At 46.9% G+C, this 25,379-nt stretch overlaps 1 protein-coding gene across 1 annotated transcript in view; it reads right to left on the bottom strand.

Annotated features, from left to right (window-relative positions):
* msh5 (mutS homolog 5) overlaps positions 1-25,379 on the bottom strand; it is an 84,774-nt gene that overhangs the window by 24,157 nt on the left and 35,238 nt on the right. The window contains exons 16-19 of the mRNA XM_084335662.1: positions 25,216-25,303; positions 14,433-14,500; positions 14,184-14,302; positions 13,242-13,368 (exon numbers count right to left, since the gene is read on the bottom strand). Coding sequence (XP_084191788.1) covers positions 13,242-13,368; positions 14,184-14,302; positions 14,433-14,500; positions 25,216-25,303 — 402 coding nt within the window. The remainder of the gene's footprint in view (positions 1-13,241; positions 13,369-14,183; positions 14,303-14,432; positions 14,501-25,215; positions 25,304-25,379) is intronic.

The following is a 25,379-nucleotide window of genomic DNA, read 5'->3' as shown; positions in this document are numbered from 1 at the left end:
GCCCTGTACTCATACTGAAGTTATTCTTGGTATATAATACTACACATACTAGGTCTGATTGTGTAATGAATCGATTCCACGTCGCGCTGTGTGTGAGAGAGAGAAAGAGAGAGAAGGAGAGATAGAGGGGGATACTAATTAATTCCGCCCCCCCCCCCCCCCCCCCCCCCCCCCCCCCTGAAGGATTCACGAGCCGCCACTGACTGGGGATGTTGTTTGGTCCTGACAAGAGTCTCAAAGCAACTCTGAGGTCATGCTCAATGTCCAATCTGTTCCTCTGCTCTGTCTTCAGCTGGACCAGAGCTGAGAAGCCACTTTCACAAAGATAGGTAGTGAAAAAAAATAAAAAATAAAATTATATATATATATATTTTTTTAATATAATTGTTTTTCGATTAGTCGACTAATCGAAAAAATAATCGACAGATTAGTCGACTACCAAAATAGTCATTAGTTGCAGCCCTAACGGGCACTATTTAGACCTGCCCGTTCCTCACATTCATTGTCACACCATTGATTTGTTTACCACAGTTGTGTTCGGCCACGTACTCACTGTTATGTGGTACGTACGTAGTATTTTGTATGTAGGTAGGTGTAGTAATAAGACTCAGGAAGCAGGTTACTCTTTTAGCCTTTTAGTCAAGCAGGTTAGCATGGTAGGTTACAGCAGGTACATTCTGTTCTATTCTCTTTCTGCGTGTACACTTCTTCTGCACACTTCAGCTGTAGGCATAACATGGCATTGTATTAACTGCGCCCCATAGTGGAGACTCTTGGGAGTACAGCTTCCACATGCATTACAGAACACAACATCTCCCTTTTATGTAATAGAATGTTACTTGCTACTCAGCATTATGCAAATTTAGAACTTTTGCTTTTTCCACTTTCTTAAGTAAACTGAACCAACAGTCAGTATCATAAAACGGGTAACTCAAGGTAATCATTAAACAAAGGGAGCACAGGTTATTTAATCATTATCAAGATATAATTATATATGCTCAACCAATATTACTCTTAGTTCTCACTCAGTGCTGGAGTGTGACCGCTGAGCGCTGTCAGGGCAGGGCGGATCCCTAAGTCCTGCTCATCTGGAGTGTTCGAAGTGTGAGCCAGACGGGATGCGTTCCATTTCTTTCCATCACTGAGCAGAAAGGTGCTTTTGCCAATCTTCTTTTTCACTGTCATTGGTGCACTGTATCTCGAGTGTGCTTTGGGGACGTGATGTGGTGTTCTAAGCCTGACTCTCTCCCCCTCCCGAAAAACAGGTGCACGAGCGCCACGCTTAGCATCTGTGTAGCGCTTAATTTTGGCTTGCTTGTTTTGGACCGTTTCTCTCACAGTCTCGTCCTGTGAACTCACAGTAGGCTGCAAGGGCAGTACGTCCAGTTTGGTGCGCATTTTACGACCGTAAAGCAGTTCATGTGGTGAAACGCCAGTGGTGGTGTGGGGAGTGGCTCTGTATATTTGCAGACAACCCAACACAGCCTCTTTCCACGGTTGAGACTGCTGGATCGCTGTCTGAATGCAACTCCTCAGAACACGATGGAAGCGTTCGACAGCACCATTAGCCGCCGGATAGTAAACTGAAATCCGATTGTGAGCAATGTCTCTTTCCTTGAGGTACTTGGCGAAGGCTGCTGATGTGAATTGAGGTCCATTGTCTGTGACGACGCTCTCTGGGTTACCATGGCGACCGAACACAGAGCTTAGGAATTTGGTTACATCCGTAGTTGTAGCGTTGTGAGAAAAGGCTACCTCTGGCCACTTAGAATAGTAGTCCATCAGTGTGATCGCATAACGGCAGGCTGGCACAGCTGACTCGAAGGGCCCGACTATGTCGAGGCCTAGCTTCTTCCACGGGCCGTCTGAGCGTCCATCTTCGGCCACCAATAGAGATCCCGCAGACGCTGCTTAGTGCGTACGACCCCCTGGTGGCTCTCGTGTGCCAGTGTGAGCAATGTATGGCGTAAGGACACTGGTGCGATGAGGCGGTTGCCTCTGAGGACGTAATTGTCCTTGACTGACAGTTCCTCTCTGATCTTGAAGTATGCGATCAGATCTTGGCTCACTGATTTCGCTGAGTGAGGCCAACCCCTGTTAATCTGACCACGCAGTGCAGTCACTTCAGGGCAGGTAGAGCAAGCAGCCCCAAACTCAGTCACCGACAGGGCACTGAGTATAGCAGAGGTGTGTGCTACTATCTCGGGCTCCACATCCATAGCAGAGTCAGTAGACGCAGTAATAGTAGCAGCAGTAGTAGTAGCAGCAGTAGTAGCAGTAGTAGTAGTATCTGCAGCAGCAGTAGTAGCAGTAGTAGTAGTAGTAGTATCAGTAGATACTTCACTGAAGTATTTCTCATAAGTAGACAGTGGCATTATGGATACTGCTGAGCCTGTGTCCAGAACCAGTCTCAATTCCTGAGCCTGGGTAGTAGGTGTGTGTACATGCACATTGCACACAATCCTTTTTGTAATGTCAGAAGCTCCCAAGCATAGCACTGTAGTTTCAGGAATTTCCACTGTACTCACCGACTGTGTTTTAGCACGGCAGACACGAGCAAAATGTCCTGTTTTCTGGCATAATTTGCAAGTCACTTTCACTGCTGGACATTGTGAAGAGTTCGCCAGGTGGTTCCCCGAGCCACATCGGTAGCAAGAGCGAGTGGAAGCAGAATCAGTAGCAGCAGCAGGCTTAGCTGGACGGGAGCGCTGCCAGTCCCGTTTCTTGAAAGTAGTCTGAGACCGCGGCGTCACGGCATGTACTGGAGCAGCACGCTCGGTACTGATAGCTTTAGCATGGAGTACAGCCGCTTCAAACTGCGTAGCTAGATTGATAGCCTTGTCCAGCATCAAACCTGGTTCAAGCAGCAGACGTTCCCTTATCTGTGGGCTAGCTACATGTTCAATCAACTGATCCCGGAGATTTTCCTCAGTTTTATTATCAAAGTCACATCTGGTAGCTAGGTCACGCAAAGCAACAACGTATTGTGCAATGCTTTCATGCAGTGCTTGTGCACGCTTTCTGAACGTGTGTCGCTCGACTACTACGTTGATTCTTGGAGTAAAATGTGCATCCAACACTGCCACCGCGTCAGCCACGGAATCACCTATATTTGGCAATGTGTAGAAAATCCGCTGACCCTCGGTACCAAGACAATGTAGAAGGGTAGCTCTCTTCCGAGCCTCGGACCAACCATTTCCAGTCGCATTTATTACCAGCATGTAATTCGTGAACATCTGGTGCCAAGTCTTGAACGGCATAGTAGGTTCCCCAGGGCATGGTAAAAACGATGTCGGAGAAGCTACATGTAAATTAGCCATCTCTCCTGCAGTAAAACGTCTGTTAAAAAATTCCCCGGTTCAACTTCACTCGTCGCCAATTGTTATGTGGTACGTACGTAGTATTTTGTATGTAGGTAGGTGTAGTAATAAGACTCAGGAAGCAGGTTACTCAGCTGTAGGCATAACATGGCATTGTATTAACTGCGCCCCATAGTGGAGACTCTTGGGAGTACAGCTTCCACATGCATTACAGAACACAACACTCACTTTGTCACCTGTATTTCCCTGTGAGTCTGTTCCTTATCCTTCCAGCTCTGCTGTGTATTGTTTGTTTTCGGGTTTACACTTCGCTTTTGTTTTGCTACCATTTTGTAACGTGTATCCTTGTCGCAACTGTTCAAGTAAAAGCCTGTTCACTTTCATCCGTCGCCTCTGCCTTTTACTCTCTCAGCTTGTGTTCTTGCATTTGGGGTCTCCTCTCCTATACCCACGCCGAAACCTTCACAGAATGGTGCGACCATTTCTGGTCCCAGCAGCCACAAAGACAGCAAGAGCGAGCGACACTCTCCTCTTGATGGAGAGATTCTTCAAGGGGGATTTTCTCTCCTCGTCCTCAGAGGAGAGATGGACTATGTACACGCTGCTCACCTCGGTCGGGGAGCGCAGCGCGGAGCAGGCGATCCAGCTGGAAGCACACGGCCGTGTGATCCGTTGGCTGATTCGGGATCTCCTGTCCTTTGCTCTCGAAGCTCCGGTTACCAGCACGCCTTCCTCCGCAGGTACACAGAGTCCTCTCGCCGTTAATACGGCCCAGGCTGTTAGCCCAGCCGTTAGCCTAGGACTGGGCGATATAACGATAAATATTGCTATATATTTTAATAATCTATATCGAAAAAAATATATATCGAAAAAGAAAATATATATATATATATTTTTTTTTTGTGACCTGCACCAGGGCAGTTTTAAAACCAGAGACAGTGGACAGACTTGTCTTTCTTGCCTGCAACTTAAAGTAATGGCTTTGCTTGTCAAAATGACAATACTGACCAAATTGAGATTTATTTTTCTCTTGTCCATTTATTTTGTTTGCTTTCTAATTTAAAATACAGTTTGAAACCGTCTGTACACAGTAGGCTATGTGTGCTAGCAGAGCTAGACTCCAGTCACGAGTCACGGTGCACATGTGCAGTGGTTTGTCCACCAAAAAAGCGCCAAAAGATAGAAAAGAAACTAGCAGAGCCAGAGAACTGTTCAACTCCCCTGGAGCCACAGCCAGCAGAGAAGCCGGTTTACTTTCGCTTTTAAACCAGCTGCAGCCTGAGAACTGGAGTGTGAGGGGATGTAACAACAAAGAATTGCTGAAAAATAAACATACATCTGTTTAAAAAAGAAAATAAAAATAAAAATGTTTTACTTATAACAATTTCGATAATTATCGATATCGAGTGATATGATAACATTATCACGATATGATTTTTTGCCATATCGCCCAGCCCTACATTAGCCTAGCTTCCCCAGCTAGTACTGCTAACCCCCGCTCTGTTAACACAGTCCAGGCTGTTAGCCCAGCCGTTAGCCTAGCTTCCCCAGCTAGTACTGCTAACTCTCGCCCTGTTAACACTGCCCAGGCTGTTAGCCCAGCCGTTAGCCTAGCTTCCCCAGCTAGTACTGCTAACTCTCGCTCTGTTAACACTGCCCAGGCTGTTAGCCCAGCCGTTAGCCTAGCTTCCAGAGCTAGTACTGCAAACTCTCGCCCTGTTAACACTGCCCAGGCTGTTAGCCCAGCCGTTAGCCTAGCTTCCCCAGCTAGTACTGCTAACTCTCGCCCTGTTAACACTGCCCAGGCTGTTAGCCAAGCCGTTAGCCTAGCTTCCCCAGCTAGTACTGCTAACTCTCGCTCTGTTAACACTGCCCAGGCTGTTAGCCCAGCCGTTAGCCTAGCTTCCCCAGCTAGTACTGCTAACTCTCGCTCTGTTAACACTGCCCAGGCTGTTAGCCCAGCCGTTAGCCTAGCTTCCCCAGCTAGTACTGCTAACTCTCGCTCTGTTAACACTACCTAGGCTGTTAGCCCAGCCGTTAGCCTAGCTTCCAGAGCTAGTAATGCTAGTCCCCGCTCTGTTAAAAGAGTCCAGGCTACTAGCATAGCCGTTAGCCTAGCTTCCCCAGCTAGTATCGATTGATTGATTGAAAACTTTATTAACAGATTGCAGAATGGGTACAATACAGTACAGCTCAATACACACAATTGTTAAGGGGATGCAGACCAGAGAAAGACTTTCGTCTTGTTTACATCAGGGTCCCCCATTTTCAATTCATCAGGACATATATGACATACATGACATACAGATAGACAGTACTGCTAACACTCGCTCTGTTAACACAGTCCAGGCTACTAGCATAGCCGCTAGCATAGCTACCATAGCTACCGTAGCTAGTAGAACCTCTGCTCCCACAACCAAGTCAATGGTTTCTTCTGTTAGGAGATTCACTGTGGGCTCGGTCTGTATCTCTAGCTTAGCTCCTTCTGCTATTGCTAGTAAGTCTAGGGAGGCTAGCAAAGCTCCTTCAGCTAGCCAGGCTTTCTCAACTAGTCCAGCCCTGTCTGCTAGTTTAGCCTCTTCAGCTAGCCAGGCTTCTCAACTAGTCCAGCCCTGTCTGCTAGTTTAGCCTCTTCAGCTAGCACCTTAGCTCTTCCTGCTAACTCAGCTCTCCCTGCTAGCCCAGGCCCTGTAGCCCCCGTAGCCAATATAGCCTTGTCAGCTACCTCCTTAGCATCCCCTGCTAGGTCAGCCACTGCTAGTTCTACAGGCCCTACAGCTAAACCTATGGCTTCCTCAGTTAGGAGACTCAGTGTGGTTCCGGTCCTTAGTACAGGCTTAGCTCCCCCTGCTACTGCTAGCAAGTCTAGAAAGGCTAGTAAAGCCCTCACAGTTAGCAGGGCTTCTTTAGCTAACCCAGCCTCTACTGCCAGCCTAGCCCCTGTTAGCTTAGCCCCAGGTGCTACGCCCGGCCCGGTCTCCACGCCCGGTCCGGCTCCCACGCCTGACCCGGCCTCCTCGACGGGTCCCGGCTCCTCGTCTGGTCCCGGCTGCGTGAATATTAAAGGCAACCAACTTGTGTTCAGCTTTTCGTTCAGCGTTTCTCTGATTGGCCACACGGCCACGTGACCGCCCTAGCACACGCCCTTATCCGTTGAGAGACGTGGCAGAGAGTGAGTTGGGATCATTTGGTGGTCGAACCAGTTCAGACAGAGGTGTTTATTTATATTAATAAACATATCTACTAGAAACACTGGTGTTCTGTTGTGTGACTGTGCTAAACTCTTCCACCTCATGACCGACATTTGACATACAGTACACCTCCTATCTATGTTGGGATTATGTAATTGGTTTGTCATGACAAAACAATAAAAATCGCTACTTTACATCAGGGTGAACGCTGTTAGTAACGCTGCCACCACCCACTTCAATGACAGAGCTCTCATATTTGCGAATGGGTGTCACTGTACATCAGTGTGGAACTGTACGCTGTAACGTTATATGTTATTTCGCCCGTGGAGGCTGCTGAAGCGCCAGCGGGGCGCTTTATGTGTCTAATATGGCTGTTCCGGCTCTTCGTCTGGTCCAGCCCTACGCCGTGGTCTTCGCCGTGGTCTTCATCCGCAGAGACCCCCGTCCGGGGTTCTGCACCCGGTCCCGAGGTCTGCGCATGGAGTGGTCCCCGTCCGGGGTCCTGCTCCGGGGTTGTCGTCTTCGCGCCTCCGCTCCAGCCCTTCTGGTCCGGCCCCGAGTACTGCGCCTGGAGGGTCCTTCATCCAGGGTCCTGCTCCGGGTCTGTCGCCCACGCCCCTTTGCTCCAGGCCCCCTGACCGGTCCTCCGTCCCCGTATCCAGTCCCCCTCACCGGCCCTTCGTCCCCGTGTCCAGTCCCCCTCACCGGGCCTCTGTCCACGTTTCCGGCCCCCGTCGTCGGGCCTTTGTCCCCATCTCCGGCCGCCCTGGCCCTGTGCCCTGCCCGCCCTTCCCCGGGCTTCCCTCTGGTCCTGTTCCTCGGGTCCCCTGCTGCTTTGCCCCTCCTGGGTTCTTTTCGCGGCCTCCCGGTCCCGGCTCTCCGGGTCCTCGCCCCCCATTTTTTACGGGGTCTCGGCCCCCCGCCTCGCCCGTTCCCGGACGGTCTTACCGGTCGTCTGGGAGCCGACCCTTTGGGGGGGGGGGGGGGGTACTGTCATGGTCCCAGCCAGGGATCATGCCCAAACAATATGAACAGTGGTTTTCAGCCGAGCTAGCCATCTGGTGGCCAAACGCAGCAACTCCAGATACTGGACTCTCTATGGCATGTTAGTCTAGGTTTGCTGGATTCCTTTAATGCTGTGTTTTATCTGTTCATGTTGTGTGGTGCGTTTTAGCTTGTGTTTTTAAAAGGTTTATCTTTTCATATGTTTCCTTTTAAAGGTTCATCTCCTTATGTTCTTTTTATATATGTGTTCCTTTAAAAGGTTAATCTCCTTTACATATGTTTTTGTAAGTGTTTAACTTTACATGTGTTCCCTTAAGGTTCACCCCTTACACATGTCTTTATAGTGTTAAACTTCTTTACATATGTTTCCTTAAGGGTTGTTCTTTTTATATATGTTTTCCTTTAAGATATTCCCTTTACACATGCTTTTAATAATGATGTGAGTTTTCTTTTACTAAATACCTTGTGTCACCTGTCTTGGCCATGCCTGGCCCATACCAGCTGGCACTCATTAGTAATTGTTAATCACAGGCACTATTTAGACCTGCCCGTTCCTCACATTCATTGTTGCACCATTGATTTGTTTACCACAGTTGTGTTCGGCCACGTACTCACTTTGTCACCTGTATTTCCCTGTGAGTCCGTTCCTTATCCTTCCAGCTCTGCTGTGTATTGTTTGTTTTCGGGTTTACAGTTCGCTTTTGTTTTGCTACCGTTTTGTAACGTGTATCCTTGTCGCAACTGTTCAAGTAAAAGCCTGTTCACTTTCATCCGTCGCCTCTGCCTTTTACTCTCTCAGCTCGTGTTCTTGCATTTGGGGTCTCCTCTCCTATACCCACGCCGAAACCTTCACAATTTCATAGTGGAGCGTACCATAACTGACTACAAAGTCAGCGCCCCCTCAATGGGGAGCGACGACGCCTCTCTCGTGGACAAACTCAACTCTTTCTACGCTCGGTTTGGTGCAAACAGTGACAACGCTAGGTCAACGGCTAGTGACGTCACTGGCGCGCCGGCTGTTGTGGAGGGGGGGGGGGGCATCCGCGGGGGGCAGGGACGCTCTCTCATTGACGGTACACAGTGTGAGAAGAGCATTTATGCAGGTGAACACCAGAAAGGCTGCTGGCCCAGATGGAATAACAGGACGCATACTTAAGTCCTGTGCTAACCAGCTAGCCCCTGTGTTCACCACCAGGGGAGGAAACTAACTTTTTGGCTTACCAGCCAACTGGCGAGTAGATGATTTTTTTTACCAGCCAAACTGATTTGTTTACCAGCCAAAAATAATTGTGATAATTACTTCTTTGTATGTCTTCTTCTAAATTGATTTTCAATCATAGTAATATGTCTCTACTCGTTAAAATATTTATTAGCATAAAACATGAATAAGTGTCTCTACTCTCCACAATATTAGCATACAACATGTATTAATCACACTGTCTCTACTCTTCAAAATATTAGGATATCACATATTAACATGAAAGAGGGAACTATTCTGGACTGGGTTGGGCTGAACTGGGCAGTGATAGATGCTGGGCTGGACTGGGTTGGACTGAGTTGGGCAGTGAAAGAACCAAGCATTTCACTGTAATGTAATAGCTAAATAAAACAACTTGACTTGTTACATTTGCACTCTGGTTGTATGCCAAATGTATTCTGGTTGTACTGTACTTGTGCTGTAAGATGACGCTAGGGGTTCAGCAGGTGTATTCTGAATGACTAGTATGACAACATCACCGTTGTGAAGGGCATATGGGCGAGTGGTGATATGGGGGGAAACCCGGTAATAATAAAATGTCACTCGGCTGCATTTAAGCAAAGCCGCTCAGTATAGTCCACTATGTTGAACGCGCGTTATGGTAGCTTGTTACATGCTAGGTAGCTAGCCGGCTAATGCTGGTTGACTTGTCATTCTCATCCGACTCCTGGAGACGTGTCGCATGCTGTTGTTCGCCCCCATGTCAGACCGCACTGATATCCGAAAGCGACGACTCTACATGCAATTATTTTCATCCACTGATGTGTTTTTGTCTAAGTTTGTCTACGTTGTCAAGCCGGTGGCAGGAGTCTGTAGGTCCGCGCGCAGTGATCTGTCCACTTCCCCTAGATGGGCGGCATCTTCTAGAAAATTTGTGTTCATTGGAGGAGTTTAGAGCGCATCTGTACAACGATGATGTTCATTGGTTATGGTTGGATTATTATGAGGCGCAAATGGGAGGAATCAAGGGGGGAGTCAGAGTTCGGCTTGTGCCAGTGAGCGAATCAGCAGATTGCAGAATGATTTTTTTGCTTTGTTTTGTAATTACTAGTACTCGCCAGACTGGCGAGTGCTCTTCATGAATTACTCGCCAAACGTAAAAAATACTCGCAATTGGCGACTAAAGTGGCCTAATTTCCTCCCCTGTTCACCACCATATTTAATCGATCCCTGGCGGAGTCAGTGGTCCCTGCCTGCTTCAAGATGTCTACCATTATCCCGGTACCAAAGAAATCCTCCCCAACAGGTCTCAATGACTACAGACCGGTGGTACTCACCTCTGTGGCCATGAAATGTTTTGAGAGGCTGGTCAAGGATCACATTTGTGCCTCCCTCCCCAGTGATATGAACCCTATGCAATTTGCATACAGGCCAAACAGGTCTGTAGGAGCCATTCTTGAGTTATTTAATCTTTGAGTTTGTATCATGCAATTATTTGAATTATGAAAAAGCTTTATGGATTACGAAATATGAAAACGAAAACTGATCATTTGATTGACAAATCATGATATTATTTACACTGATTATCTTATTGTAACTATTCTTATGATTTGAAACTATGTGCACTTTCCCTTTAAAGAGACCTACCTGAGCTATTCACCTGTGTGGTTTACCTTGATAAGGGGTGGTGGCTTGCGTGGGAGACGTGGACCGGGAAGGCAAACAGTTTTTGTACCGCACGCACGAACGCACGCACTGCACGCAACGGTCGCATGTATTAGATATACGAGTTTTGTTTGTTTTGCTTATTGGAAATAAATGATTGATTCATTGTGACAGCCAAACGGATGGATCAGAATCTTTATTATGTGCGCGTAGACTAAAGCTATCCCCGGAGTGGAAGTGGCAAATACGAAAGACAAAATTGTTTGTAAATAGCCACTATAAGGTCCACTGGTGATGATGCGGTCTCCCAAGTACTGCACAGCACACTCTCTCACCTGGACCGCCAGAAGGGGGGCTATGTGAGACTGTTGTTAATTGACTACAGCTCAGCGTTCAACACCATAGTCCCCACCAGACTGGTGGACAAGCTGATCGAGCTGGGTCTGAGCTCCGCTCTGAGCGCCTGGATACTGGACTTTCTGAGTGAAAGGCCCCAGGCAGTCAGGGTGGGGGGTCAGACCTCCAACACCATCACCCTGAGCATCGGGTCCCCCCAGGGCTGTGTTCTGAGCCCCCTGCTGTACTCACTATACACACATGACTGTGTGGCCAAGTTCAGCTCCAACTCCATAGTGAAGTTTGCGGACGACACAGTGGTGGTGGGGCTAATCTCGGACAACGACGAGAAGGCCTACCGGGAGGAGGTTGAGGTACTGGACCGCTGGTGCCAGGACAACAGCCTGCTCCTGAACATTGGTAAAACCAAGGAACTGATCGTGGATTATAGGAGAGGACAGCAGGAGACACACACACCACTGAGGATAAACGGGACTACCGTGGACAGGGTGAGCAGCTTTAAGTACCTGGGGGTCCACATCTCAGAGGATCTGACATGGACAACACACATAGACTCAGTCGTAAAAAAGGCGAAGCAGCGCCTCTACTACCTGAGACAGTTAAGGAAGTTCAAAGTATCTGGGAAGATACTCCAGTCCTTCTACTCCGGAGCTGTAGAGAGCATCTTGACTGGAAACATCACTGCCTGGTATGGAAACAGCACGGCACAGGACAAGAAGGCCCTACAGAGAGTGGTGCGCTCAGCCGAGCGTACCACGGGTATTGCACTACCACCCCTGCAGGTTCTATACAACAAGAGGTGCAAATCCAGAGCCTGCAGAATAATGAAAGACCCTCACCACCCCAACAACAGCCTGTTCATGCTGCTGAGGTCAGGCAGACGCCTGCGAACACCAGCTACTAGGACAGAGAGACTTTGGCTCAGCTTCTTCCCCCAGGCCATCAGAGCCCTGAACACTGAACTCTCCACACACAAGCACACATGAGCACACACAACACACACACTGTACACGCTCACACACTAGCAGCCACTTTAACATGAGCAAACACACACTCATGCTGCACACGCTCACACTTATGGTCACTTTACAAAAGGAAAGGTCACTTTAAGAATAGTATAGTATAACTTGAGATTGTATAATATAGCATGTACATAAAGATCCAGTGCCTCATCCGTAGCTAACAGTGTATTGCACTACCACAGGACATAGCATGTCCTACCATGCTCTGTAAATAACTCATGTACATATACCAATATGCCCTACTCTGTTTACTTGTTTTATTGCACAATGTCGTTCTATTGGATTCTATTATATATTACTATTGTATTATGCACATCGTTGCGGGCAAGACCCCCCGCATTTCATTGTATACTTGTATGCCGGGACAAATAAAACTCTTGACTTGACTTGACCAATTTCCTACATTTCTCGTGCCAGTTTACTACATTTCCTACAATCCTTGCGCACTATTTACACTCTCTGTCACGGCGTCGTCCACCGATGTCAAAATAAAGAGTCTAGGTTATCTCCGTTTCCAAGATTTCTAAATAAAACGGGCAGTTTTAGACACTTCATTTAGAAAAGCCATTCAAACTTCTCAAGTTTCTTCAGATGATGAAAAAAAAGACATGGTCCAAATGTATATGAATTGGAATGTATAACGATTAGCGATAGTAAAACAAAATGTTGCGTCATCTACCTGCCAAAGTTTTACCGGACCAATCCTACCCATAGAACCATGATCCTGCCCTACTCTCCCTTGGCACGGAGTGAGTGTTCAGAGTAAAATGCAGATCGGTGTCATATTTAATGCAGGTCGATTGGTCGTCCACACGGTTAGAAAATTGGAGCTTCACGCTTTGAGTACACTTTGACTATGCTTTGAGTCCACTTTAAGTATGCTTTGAGTCCACTTTGAGTATGCTTTGAGTATGCTTTGAGTCCGCTTTGAGTCCACTTTGAGTATGCTTTGAGTCCACTTTGAGTATGCTTTGAGTACACGCGGACCTCTGCAGAGTCCGTTCTGCGTACGTTCCGCCCAACTATGTGGGGGCCTTAACACATTGATTGCCAGCCATGCGGAGCGCTAAAAGCCTCTGTATGCCAGCGTCCACTTCAATGATAGAGCCCTCATATTTGCAAACGCATAAACTATGTCTTAAAATGTGTTTAATCTGGCCGTCGCTTATCAATGACTTGTTTGCAGTCAACATTGTCGAAACGGATTGTTTTTTAATCGGTTCATTTCAGTTTTATACCATTTTGAAAAACGCTCGTTTTTTTAAAGTTTCTAAGTGACTAAAAGGACACAACAGCTCAGGAATTCAGAGTGGCCCCATACCATGTAATTGACCATAATTCACACCGTGGCCATTTTGCTCTTATGTCATGCTTGGGTTGGGACTCCTTGGGACTCCTTTTATAAGAGCAAAATGGCCGCCGCGTGAATATGGTTAATGGCTTGCCTCGCGGTAGGTAGTCAGAGTCTGACAGAGAGTCCTACCTGTTTGAGGTAGATGCTCTTGCCAGATGAGTTGGGTCCAGTGATTATCTTGACTCTGCCCTGTGACTCTGAGCTCTGGAAGGAGTTGGCCACGAACACGGGAGAACACAGCTCCAACAGAGGGTGTCTGGGAAACAAAGAAATTAAAACCAATATCCATATTGTGCGTGAATCATACATTTTACATTTAGTCATTTAGCTGACGCTGTTATCCAAATGACGTACGAGTTCTGTACAACAAGTCAGCAGGAAGGGTACAACTCTGTAGGGCTGTACCGAATGCTTCGAAGCTTCGATCATAATGTTGACATTCGAATTCTAAATCAACATTCGAATTTTATATTTTTTTTATTAAAAAAATATATAAATTGGTTTGGCTACACTAATATTATAATATTATACATAAGACGTCACCATCACTTTCATACCAACCGTGCTCTTATTGGATTATTTGTGTTGACGAAACTGATGAGTTATATTCATTAAAGAAAGTTGATTTAATAAAAGAAAAATACTAATTTAATCAGATTAATCACTTTATTAAAATTGAGGATTTAGTTTAAAAAAGAAAATAATATTTTTTTTTTGAAGTATATATTTTTTTATAGACATTCGAAGCTTCGTTCGAATACTTCAATCGAAGCTTCGAATGTAAAAAAAATTACATTCGGTACAGCCCTACAACTCTGGCAGCTAAGGGTAAGTAAGATTGTTCGTCAGTGACGAAACTTGAGTGCTACAGACTAGTGCATATTAGCATAGTAGGTAGTAATATAGGCAAGGTAGATACTTAGTAGCAGAGTGCATAATAGTAAAAGATGAAGGTTAGTGATTTTGTGTGTGTGTGTGTGTGTGTGTGTGTGTGTGTGTGTGTGTGTGTGTGTGTGTGTGTGTGTGTGTGTGTGTGTGTGTGTGTGTGTGTGTGTGTGTGTGTGTGTATACCTGGCCTCTGTGAGTGTTATCCCCCCATGATTGGCTAGTTTGGGGGCAGTGTAACCGTACTCCTGGGAGGCCTGGCTCATGGCCATTAAGCAGTCCAGCTCTGCACTGAGGTCCTGAACCTACACAATGTACATGTACACACATACAAACACACACACATCAGTGTAAAATATTTTGAAAGTAAAAATAATAATAAAAGGAATTCTGTTAATCACTTTTTTATAAATAGGGTCCGACACTAAAGCACACCTTATACAGACAGGCACCTCTCTCCAGTACTGTGGACTGTAGCTGAGTCAGAACTGCTGTCTCCATGTCTGAGAGAGACAAGAGACAAACACATCAGAGAAGCATATCGAGAAGCGTAACCCTTTCACTACCACTACAAAGGGTTAACGATTTCACTACTAGTGTGGTAGTGAAAGGTTAACCTTCTGTAGTGTGGTAGTGAAAGGGTTAACCTTCTGTAGTGTGATAGTGAAAGTGTTAACCTTCTGTAGTGTGGTAGTGAAAGCGTTAACCCTTTGTAGTGTGGTAGTGAAAGGTTAACCTTCTGTAGTGTGGTAGTGAAAGGTTAACCCTTTGTAGTGTGGTAGTGAAAGGTTAACCTTCTGTAGTGTGGTAGTGAAAGGTTAACCTTCTGTAGTGTAGTAGTGAAAGCGTTAACCCTTTGTAGTGTGGTAGTGAAAGGTTAACCTTCTGTAGTGTGGTAGTGAAAGTGTTAACCCTTTGTAGTGTGGTAGTGGAAGGTTAACCTTCTGTAGTGTGGTAGTGAAAGGGTTAACCTTCTGTAGTGTGATAGTGAAAGTGTTAACCTTCTGTAGTGTGGTAGTGAAAGCGTTAACCCTTTCAAGATTCAAGATTCAATAGTTTTATTTCAAACCACAGTGTTAGTTTGGCTACATTTACCATTGTCCGGCAAAACAACATTTGAAAATAAATGAAATGGGAAAAGAGGAACCCCCCCCAATTTTTTTTTTAAATAAAACAGCCAGAAACTATACACTGTTTGAAAAGGAGATGGAAGAAGCAAAGCTTATATGTTTCCATCCCCCATCAATAACTATATTATATATAATATTATATATACTTCAGCAAGTATATGACACGATTACCAATACATATAATACAATACAATTTGCAAATACTTCAACTACACACAACACAATCACACATGCACACACACACATACACACACACACAAACACACACACACACACACACACACACACACACACACACACACACACACACACACTAGACTATACTCTCATGTCACCCTTCAAATCATTCTCATACAATACGTTGGTCTTCCTCCCTGGTAAATTTCAAAATGTACCTTTACATACCAACATCCGTCTGACCACACCCCCATCTGCTGCCTACATAAGCAGGGGTGGGGCCACACACTCATCTCCTTCCCAACAAATTTCACCACAATGAAAGATCAAGGGCCGCAGTGGCGTCTAGATGCTGAGCGTCACTAGCATTCACAGAACTTGGTTATATACATTTTTTTTTTTTGATCAAATTTTTTTTATTGACATTCTCACGAAACAAGACAACACATTAACCACAATCACAATACATAGAACTTCACAAGAAAATAACAAAAACAATAATAATAATGACTAACAATTATACAGACAAGAGAAAAGAAACCAGAGTTCAACCTACTAAATTAATTCCAAGGGGTACTATCTAATAAATGGTCTTTCCCAGTGTTCAGTCCCGATTCCCGGCCGTGTGACCCCATATTAATAAAACGTACATCTCCAACCCACCACAAGGACCATTTTTTGGGGGAACACGACCTGAAAACAGAGCAATGAACCTTCATGAAAAAACAAAAACCTGTAGGTGTTCCATAGACTCACAGAGACCGTGTAAAAGTGGCCAAACAGTGAAGAACTAGTTAAATAGCTGCCCCCCCATAATATCCCCAGCTAAACTCAAGTTGACAAGACAAGGGACAAGACAGACAAAAACATTTCCTCCTCCCCCTCCCAAGAGACCGCCGGACTCACCCGAACACGCACCCCAACCCCGCTCAGCCGCACACTGCGGTCTTTACCTTCTCAGCTGCTGCGAACCACAGGTCAATTCCAGCCTGCCCCACCCCAATCACCCGGGCTGTGGATATCTCAAGATAAATCACATCCAATAGAGTTAGGGACCAGTTAATCATTGTAAGCTTCTCAGGCTCCTTCCATCTCATTGCTATTAGCTTCTTCGCTGCTGTGACGCCCGCTAGGAGAACCCTTTTCAGTTGTACGGACGCGGGTAGTGTCGTTATATCGTTCAGGAGTAGCGTAACAGCTGTGAATGGGATAGTTAAGCCACACAGATCTGAAAGTTTGTCCGTTATTGACCTCCAGAAGCGGGCCACTGGTGGGCAATCCCAATACATATGCATATAAGTGCCAGTGGCCTTTTGAGAGCACAAAGTGCACCGAGAGTCGGTTATCAGTCCCATAGCAAATAGCTTCCTAGGTGTAAGATAGGTCCTATGAATATAATTAAAATTAATTTGCTGGTGATTGGGGTTGCGGGAAGATAATGCCACATTTGCCCAAACATCATCCCAGTCAAACTCGGGGTCCAACTCCGGGATATCCACACGCCAGATTGTATCCAATGATAAATTTTTATACGTGGATTGAATTAAGAGCGTATAAAAGTCGGAGACAAACCCTCTGGATGTCGTCCTGTCCACTATGAGCCTGAGGAAGGGGTGTGGGTGCAAGGCTTGAGCCCACGGTACGCCATGCGCCCTCAGTGCTGACCTTAGTTGAAGGTAAAGAAAGAAGGACTCGCCGGGAAGATCATAAAATTCTCTTAAGTCCTGAAACGCACGGAGGCCGTTCTTATCATAAATATCCTCCAGAGTATGCACTCCCCTCCTTTGCCATTGAGGAATATTAACCGGCTTGTGTCCAACAAGTAATTGCTGGTTATTAAAAATTGGAGAGTCCAGGTGCCAAGGGCATTTAACCCCACACAACCTCTGTACATTACGCCACGTTTGGATCACGTGAGTTATGATCGGTCCATACCTCAGCCGGCATTTCGCAATAGAGACAGTGGAGTACACTACATCCTGCAATCTTAGCGGAGACACCGCCGCCGCTTCTAAGGAGCGCCACGATACAGCCTCTACAGGGTCTAGCCAGCACATCAGAGGTCTCAGTGAAAAGGACCAGAAATAAAGTTTAAAATCAGGGATTGCGAGGCCCCCATCTTGTTTCCTACGTTGAGTAGTAGCCCTTTTGATTCTCGGGCGTTTGTTATTCCAGACAAACTTAGATACCATCGATTGTACCTTGCGCCAGTGGTCTATTGGAGGGGGCAGGGGGAGCATTGAGCTAATAAAATTTATCCTAGGCAGGATGTTCATTTTGATTATGGAAGCCCGGGCTTGTAAGGAGTTAGGAAGGGACGACCACCTGTCTAGATCCTGGCGTATTTTATCATAAGTACCCGTGAAGTTGTACTTAGTAGTTTGGTTCAGCGTGGGGAATATCTCTATGCCCAGGTATTTAAAATGTTCTACTATGGGGATATCAGCTGGTAGTCGTACCGCCTTGGCCAGTTCATTAAGAGGTAGGCAGGCTGATTTGTTCCAGTTAATCTTAAAACCTGATAATTTACCAAAGTCGTCGATTATCCTCAATAATTTTGTGGCCGACCGGGAGGGGTCGTCCATGAAAATCAGCAGGTCATCCGCATAGAGAGCAATTTTGTGTGGAGTATTGTTGACCATTATGGGGACGATGTCCTCCGATTGCCTAATAAATTGGGCCAAAGGTTCGAGGGAAAGCGCGAACAGTCCCGGGCTCAGAGGGCAACCCTGTCTAGAAGATCTGGAGACTGGAAAGAGTGTGGAACAGTTTTTGCCTGTCAGTATCATCGCAGACGGCGAGGCATACAGGACTTTAATCATATGAATAAAACTCTTTCCAAGACCCATGACCTCAAGTACCTTCCACAGGTATGACCACTCAAGTCTGTCAAACGCCTTCATGGCATCCAAAGACAGAACTGTGGATGGAGTTGTATTGTCTTTACTGTTATCGATTACATGCAACAGCCTCCTAAGATTATCTGCAGCCAGACGCCCCGGGATAAAACCAGTTTGATCGCAGTGTACCAATACAGACATAAATCTCTGCAGGCGACGGGCCAGCACCTTGGCAAACACCTTTAAATCGGCCCCGAGAAGACTCAAGGGTCTATAGCTACCACAATCATTGGGATCTTTGTCCTTTTTGAGAAGTAAAGAAATCAACGCCATATTGACATCTCTTGAGAACTCCCCTTGTTCGATAGCGTAATTGATCATATCGAGCATCAATGGACCCAGTTGGTCCCAGAAAGCTAAATACACTTCGGGTGGAATACCATCCCAGCCTGGCGCCTTACCCCTCTGCATTTCAACAATAGTCTCCCTCAATTCTACGAGAGTAATCGGTCTCCCCAGTTCCTTGGCCTCTTCCTCAGAAATGTGGGGTATCTCAAGCCCGCCAATGAACGATTCAAATCTAGAGTCATCCAGATTACCCTCTGAGCTATATAACTGTGAGTAGAACTCTTTAAAAGTGTCATTGATCTTTTTCGAATCAGTAGTGACTGCACCCTGGCTCGTCCTAATCGAGGGGATATCTGAGAAATGATCATTTGAGCGTATTTTCATTGCCAATAGATGGCTAGGTCTGGAGCCGTGAAAATAGTAATTTTGTCTTGTCCTATGTATCAAAAACTCAGACTGTTGTTTAAGTATGGAGTTTATTTCTTTTTTGACTATCTTACGTTGTGTGTTTAGTCGTTCATTATAGTCAGTTTGCAAGGATGCGTATAGGTCCGCATATAATGATTCCAGTCCTTCTAGCTTTTTTGACCGGGATTTTCGCAAATTGGAGGCAAATAGTGTGACATGACCCCTGATGAATCCTTTCAATGCGTTCCACAGGACCCTAGGGTCTTCTACTGTGCCAACGTTGATCTGCAAAAATTCAGCTAGTTTACTCCTGAACTCAGAACAGAAGTCATCGTTCTTTAGCAAGGTCGAATTAAAACGCCATCTGGGAGCTCTTGCGGAGAGCCTGCCAAAGGTTGCCGTAAGGAAAATCCCCTTGTGGTCTGAGAGAGCCAAGGGAACCAATGAGACATCGAAACTATCAAACATATTAGGGGACGCGAATGCATAGTCAATTCGAGAGAAGCTTTTGTGTCTGGCTGACAGGTGAGAGTAATCTCTGAGGGTGGGGTTGCATATGCGCCAGAGGTCTGTGAGCCCCGTGTCTTTGGCCCACATCCTGAGGGCCTTAGAGGCCCGTTTCTGGTCGCTCGTTTCAGAGGGCCCGGACCTATCCATCTCCGCATCCCAGCACGCATTAAAATCGCCACCCACAATGAGAGCGTATCCATTAAGTTCCAACATATTCTTCGTGATTGTATTATAGAACGCTGAATCAAATGTGTTAGGAGCATACAATGCTATTATAGCCATCTTCCTATGCAAGAATTCAACTTTTGCTATAGTAATCCTTCCCTCCGTGTCCGACCATACATCCAAGATTTTGATATCAAGGTTACGTCTTGTAACTATGACTACTCCTTTCGTCTTATCATCGGCTGAGGATGAGGAGATAACGTGATATTGCCGATTTGCCAGTCTTGACACGTCACCTACCATTAAATGCGTCTCACTAAGGAGAGCAAGGTCAATATTTCTCCTCTTCAATAGCCAAAGGACACTGGCACGCTTGTGTGGGGCGTTAAGCCCTCCTGCGTTCCAAATTAAAATATTCAATTTAGCCATGGTCGAGCTTGTATAAGTGCGTAGAGAACATACCCGTGCAGCCAGGCTGAGTACAGAGGTGCCGATCCCGGCGGGCCCGGACGGTCAATCCCAGGAGTTCAGAGGAGGAACACTTACACATACATAAGACAACAGTACATAGAACACATAAAAATACCACCCCAGCTACAGCCCCCCCTCCTTCTACTCTAAACCCTAACCCACCCGTCCTACTATAAGTTCCTCTATACCCACTCTCCAATCCCCACCCTATGCCCCATCCACTGAGGATGGTCATCTTCCTATCACTTCCCACTAGAGACATGGATCGAACTTGGTTATATACATAACCTTACGTTCTGTTTCATGCTAGCTTCCGCTCAGCATCATAATGCATAGCAGGAGCTGAGCGGGAGCTAGAAGCTCGACAAATGTACCCCACTGAGGCCCCCCACAACCATCAGAACCGGGGAGGACCGAGCCCCCCGACCCTCCCTAATGGAGGATACCCTCCCTATTGGAGGCTTACGGGAGGGAGACAGATCCGACCGTGCGAAGAGGAACTCAAGCAACTCAACGCACAGGGTGAGCAGATCGTGGCTTGACCCCACGACTACGCACAAGCACAACCCGCATGCCACCAGGGAACGAACGGAAGGAACAACCCTCGTTACTGCCCCCAAAATCACGGGGTCAAGAGCAAACTCAACCCCGTGGCAAGGCCGTAGCAGCGGAGCGCGAAGGAAGACCCAGACCCACTGAAGGGACTGGATCCCCTGGAAAAAGGGGGGCCCGGAGAGGTCAATGACACCAGGCATCAAGACCCCACCAGGCGGTCACTTAGTGACACCGCCCCCCACATCGCCAGTGTATTCGGATAGGGCCCCTCGAAGAGCGGGCCCTTTCCCCCCAATAGTACACCGCCTGGCACACTGACCCTGTAACACAGGCAGTCAGCATGGCCGTAAAGCACTCAAAAAAGGTTAACCAACGGAAGCAGGCAGCGCACTGGGGAAACCAGGCAGCAGGCTGTAGACCTGAGCCTGGAGCACTGCGGACGAGACAGGCGCCAAAGGGGTCAACTGAAAACAGCCTCCCCGGCGGAAGGGGCGTATGCTGGCGTTGTTGAGCACCATGACAAAGCCTCCATCAAAAAAAACCACCAGAGGGGTCGAGGCAGAGAAGGCTGACACGATTGGCAGACGTCATGAACGTGCAGGGGCACACTCAACCGGGTAACCCAGGAGTTGACTCTGCTCCAACACACCAGGGAATCAACCACCCTCTTGGTACCACATGCGGTGGTTGTTCCTATAACCCCTCAAGAAAAAACTCCAAAACACACCTGCGGGTATACACTGGCTATACCGCAGTACAAGTGTTTCAGTTTTCAAAAAAGGGTTATTTCAGGCCTACGGGTCGACGAAACATTACTTCGGACCGGGCCCGGTGGCTCGGGAAGCACACAGGGTTACCAGAGGAGGTCCAAAAGACCACCCCAACAGCCCCCTCTTCGCCATGCGTGAGAGAGGAGCGAAAATAAAAGAGAAACAGCCCCTCTTATGATAGTGCAGAGTACAACATGTACCCAACAAAGGGTCTCCATAACGCCTAACCCTGTGACACCCGGGCCGACCCGGCATTTTCCCCCCCGAAAAAAGCACAAGTCCCTCAGGGTACCAGAACAGCAGATCTGCATCCCCGGCGGACAACGGGTTAACTGACCTGGACCAGCGCGACCAGAACCAGTCCCGTGCCCTAACCACGCCGACATGCCCACTCCAGAAGAGGGGGTAGGTATGCGTGTCGATCTAAAACATGAAAAGAGGGCGCCACCCAGACGGTCCCATTTGTACCGCGCTCAGTGGCCCACCCCAAGGGCGTGAGACCCCTCTACCTATGTTCTGATCTATTCCGTTAACATCCCCCAGATATGAACGAGAATTCATCGAGACAACCTAGTAAACTGGCGCTCCGAAGAGACAAACTCCATCCCAGTTGCCCTATAAAAACGCTGTTTTAATAACGAGCAACCAAGGCGCACTTAGCCCCCTGCGTGATTCTTAACAGAAACACCCCGAGCCAGCACTATGTATGCGTCGAGACCCAAACACATCAATGGATAGTCTAGCAAGACACCAGACATTGTTCCTCCAAGTCGCCTGGGAGAACGACACGGAGCCGCCGTGCTTCATGTTCCTTCCTCTTTTTATTTAAAAAAGAAAGAAACACAGACTGACATGAATCCCCAAGTAGACGGAAATCCCCAGAGAGACTTCCCACGCGAGCTGTATAGATTGAAAAGAATATATTGCAACATTGAGCTATGTAACACTTGGGTTAGGGCTCTCCGAGGAGGAGGCACTGAACCAATACACACTCAATAATCGAATTGAATCGAATACACACACAATAGAGCAGAACTCCTTTTTGAAGTTCTACTCACCTTGAAACTCTGAGGAGGCTCCCTTACAGGGAAGGAGAGTCCGAACTCACAGAAGGCACTTCTCCCCGAGGAGGAGCTTCGTGAGGAGGAGCTCTGACAACTCCCTGAAACAGATCCATAACATGGACCTGAACAACCCACGGAAGTCTTACCAATAGAGACGCGCTCAGTGACGTACTCTATGGCGGGGGAATTTCCACGGTGCACACGCCCAATCTTTCAGGGCGTGGGACCAGGCAACTCCCCCCCCCCCCCCCCCCTACCCTGTAACGTGCCGAACAGCAACGTGACAGGAACCCTGAAAGACAGGTGGTTTTAACCCCTGCCAATCAGAAAAGGGGAGGAAAGGTTGACCAGTTCACCCCTTTATGACCCCTCACCCCTGATACGATGTAATGACAAAGTAGAGCCATGACACCAGTCATAGCATGCTACATGAAGCATTTAACAGCTTCACATAGCTCATGTGCTAACCTGCTATCTGATTTTTACTAAGGAAAAAACACAGAACAGAGAGGGCCTCTTTAAGAGCCCCGGTACCAGACTTACATATGTGCTTCTGTGGGCCAACCGAATCCAGTTGTAGATCTCAACGATACACACAACCCTTCATCACAACAAAAAATGGCAAAAGTACACTCTCACTACAGAGGAACGCCGTTTTTCATAATGAGAGAATACAGAATCCTCGATTATGTATTGGCCACAGGCCTTGCTAAGCACACACGATAAGCGACCAAACAATCTTTTCTTTAGGAAAATATAGTTTCTCAAGCGATTAGCACAACCCCAGCAATTAAGCTAAGGGTTACATCGTATCCCCACAAACACAGTGACACAATATATTGTAAACAACATGCCTGAGAGGAGGGTGGGGAAGCCCCAGGGAAACCGGGGGGAACACCCCTCCTACCTTACCCTTGATATGGCCAAGTTGAACAGGTAACCCTGTTAATATGTGAACACACTGTTCATTGTCATTACAGGCTGAGAAAAGAATTCATTCTTCACTCATATGTCACTAAGCATAGCTTTATAGGTTAATTAACCCCCTTAGTTGTGAGTTAACGGTACATGAACACACATGTTCTCAACATAACTAACCAGATCATTTTTACACATGTAAAACAACAACCCGATTTCTATGGAGAGAGAAGCCATACCAGTGACAAGACAATTCACACACAACACGCGTCGTATCCTCAATGTATTGCAGCAACACCCGTTTTGGAAAACATCGTTATTACAAAACATTTAGAAGGGAAGGAAAGAAGAAGTGTTTAAGGTCCGGTCGGGACCTTCCTACCCTGAGCGCAGGCCAAGCGAACTGCAATTTGGCTAACGGGGCACCCAGCCGCTACGGTTCTCCATGTTGACGCAGTCCTCGCCGGCCGGGCTCCCGGTAGGTTCGACTAACATCCTCTGTCAAAGATGACGTCGTAGTCAGAGTGTTTAAGGCATGTTATAGTCACAGAAAACGTTCAACAGTGTAGCATTAAGCTAACAGCCGTTCGGCTGATAGCAACAAGCTAACGATTACTAGCCTGGTAAACACAGCGAGCTAACGCCGCAGCTAACAGCTGCGCAGCTAACAGCTGACTGGCTGACACAGTAGTCCACAACTAGCACGCAAGCTAAGCAGCTATCACCTGAACTGTACACAATGACATAACAAGCCACACTTCAGACAGGCCGCTGTCCCAATCCCTCCCCTAACAGGGAAAAGAAAAAGAAAGTCAGAACACAGTTGTCAACGGTGATCCAGACATACAGCGGGCCCTTTGAGCATGGAACTCCCGATAAAGAAGATCCTATGCCCACATTTCCTCGTTAGGGTATACTTTCATTTGTATATGAAAGATGGGGCCTGCACGGGACAGAGAAGCATCCGCTCGAGAATCCTGGGATCACCAGGATCTAGTCGCGGCCCACTAGATTAACCATCATGGGCGTCAGACCAAGATCCTCCGACCGCCGTTTAAGCCGAGCAGAGGACCCTAGCCTGGAGTCTGCGTTTCGTAAATTGTCAGTTAACCCCCACAGCATCAACAACAACCAGAGCTTGCAAGCAAAACAGTACGTACCCAACCTGGAAACAACCGCTTCTCACAACAGTCGGTGCGTCCTACAGTCCAGCTGTGTTGCCGGAGGGTAACCCCATCCAGCCGCAGCAAGGAGAACTGTAGCTGGGAAGCATGTCAGCGGCGTGAGCTCCTAATACGAAAAAGCCGTTGAAGGTCGGAATGATCCAGACACTCCAGTAACGAAGACAATATCGCCGTATTTTCTCGAAAATAGTGAGAGAGAAAATAAAGATATGATGTCAACGTATCTCCTTGTTCTTCTGTTTTCCTTTCCTCAGACTAAATATTTTTCTCCACGTCAAGTGGGCACTTCCTGTGGATGAAATTTGAGAAGGAGATGAGTGTGTGGCCCCACCCCTGCTTATGTAGGTAAGCGGATGGGGGTGTGGTCAGATGAATGCTGGCATGTAAAGGTACATGGTGGAATTTTTTATTCAGTGTATATACGCTGAAGCAAGATATATGCAGACAGGTGCTGAGCAAGCCATGACGAAACAGAACCTTCTGTAGTGTAGTAGTGAAAGTGTTAACCCTTTATAGTGTGGTAGTGAAAGGTTAACCTTCTGTAGTGTGGTAGTGAAAGGGTTTACCTTCTGTAGTGTAGTAGTGAAAGGGTTAAAGACTTAATGACATGAAATAATGGATAATACACACATATATATATATATATATATTTGTTTATGTTTAGTTGAGACAGAAGACCTTTGATGTCACAGTGAATGTCCCCCAACAGCTCGTCCAGTTCTCTGGTCCTCTGGCTGCGGTAGTGCAGGCGCTCCTCAGACAGGAACTAACACACACATACACACACACACACACACACACACACACACACACACACACACACACACACACACACACACACA

This window comes from Notolepis coatsorum, assembly GCF_963971535.1.
Source record: "Notolepis coatsorum genome assembly, chromosome: 19".
NCBI lineage: Eukaryota > Metazoa > Chordata > Actinopteri > Aulopiformes > Paralepididae > Notolepis > Notolepis coatsorum.
This window is presented reverse-complemented; position numbering and strand designations above follow the sequence as displayed.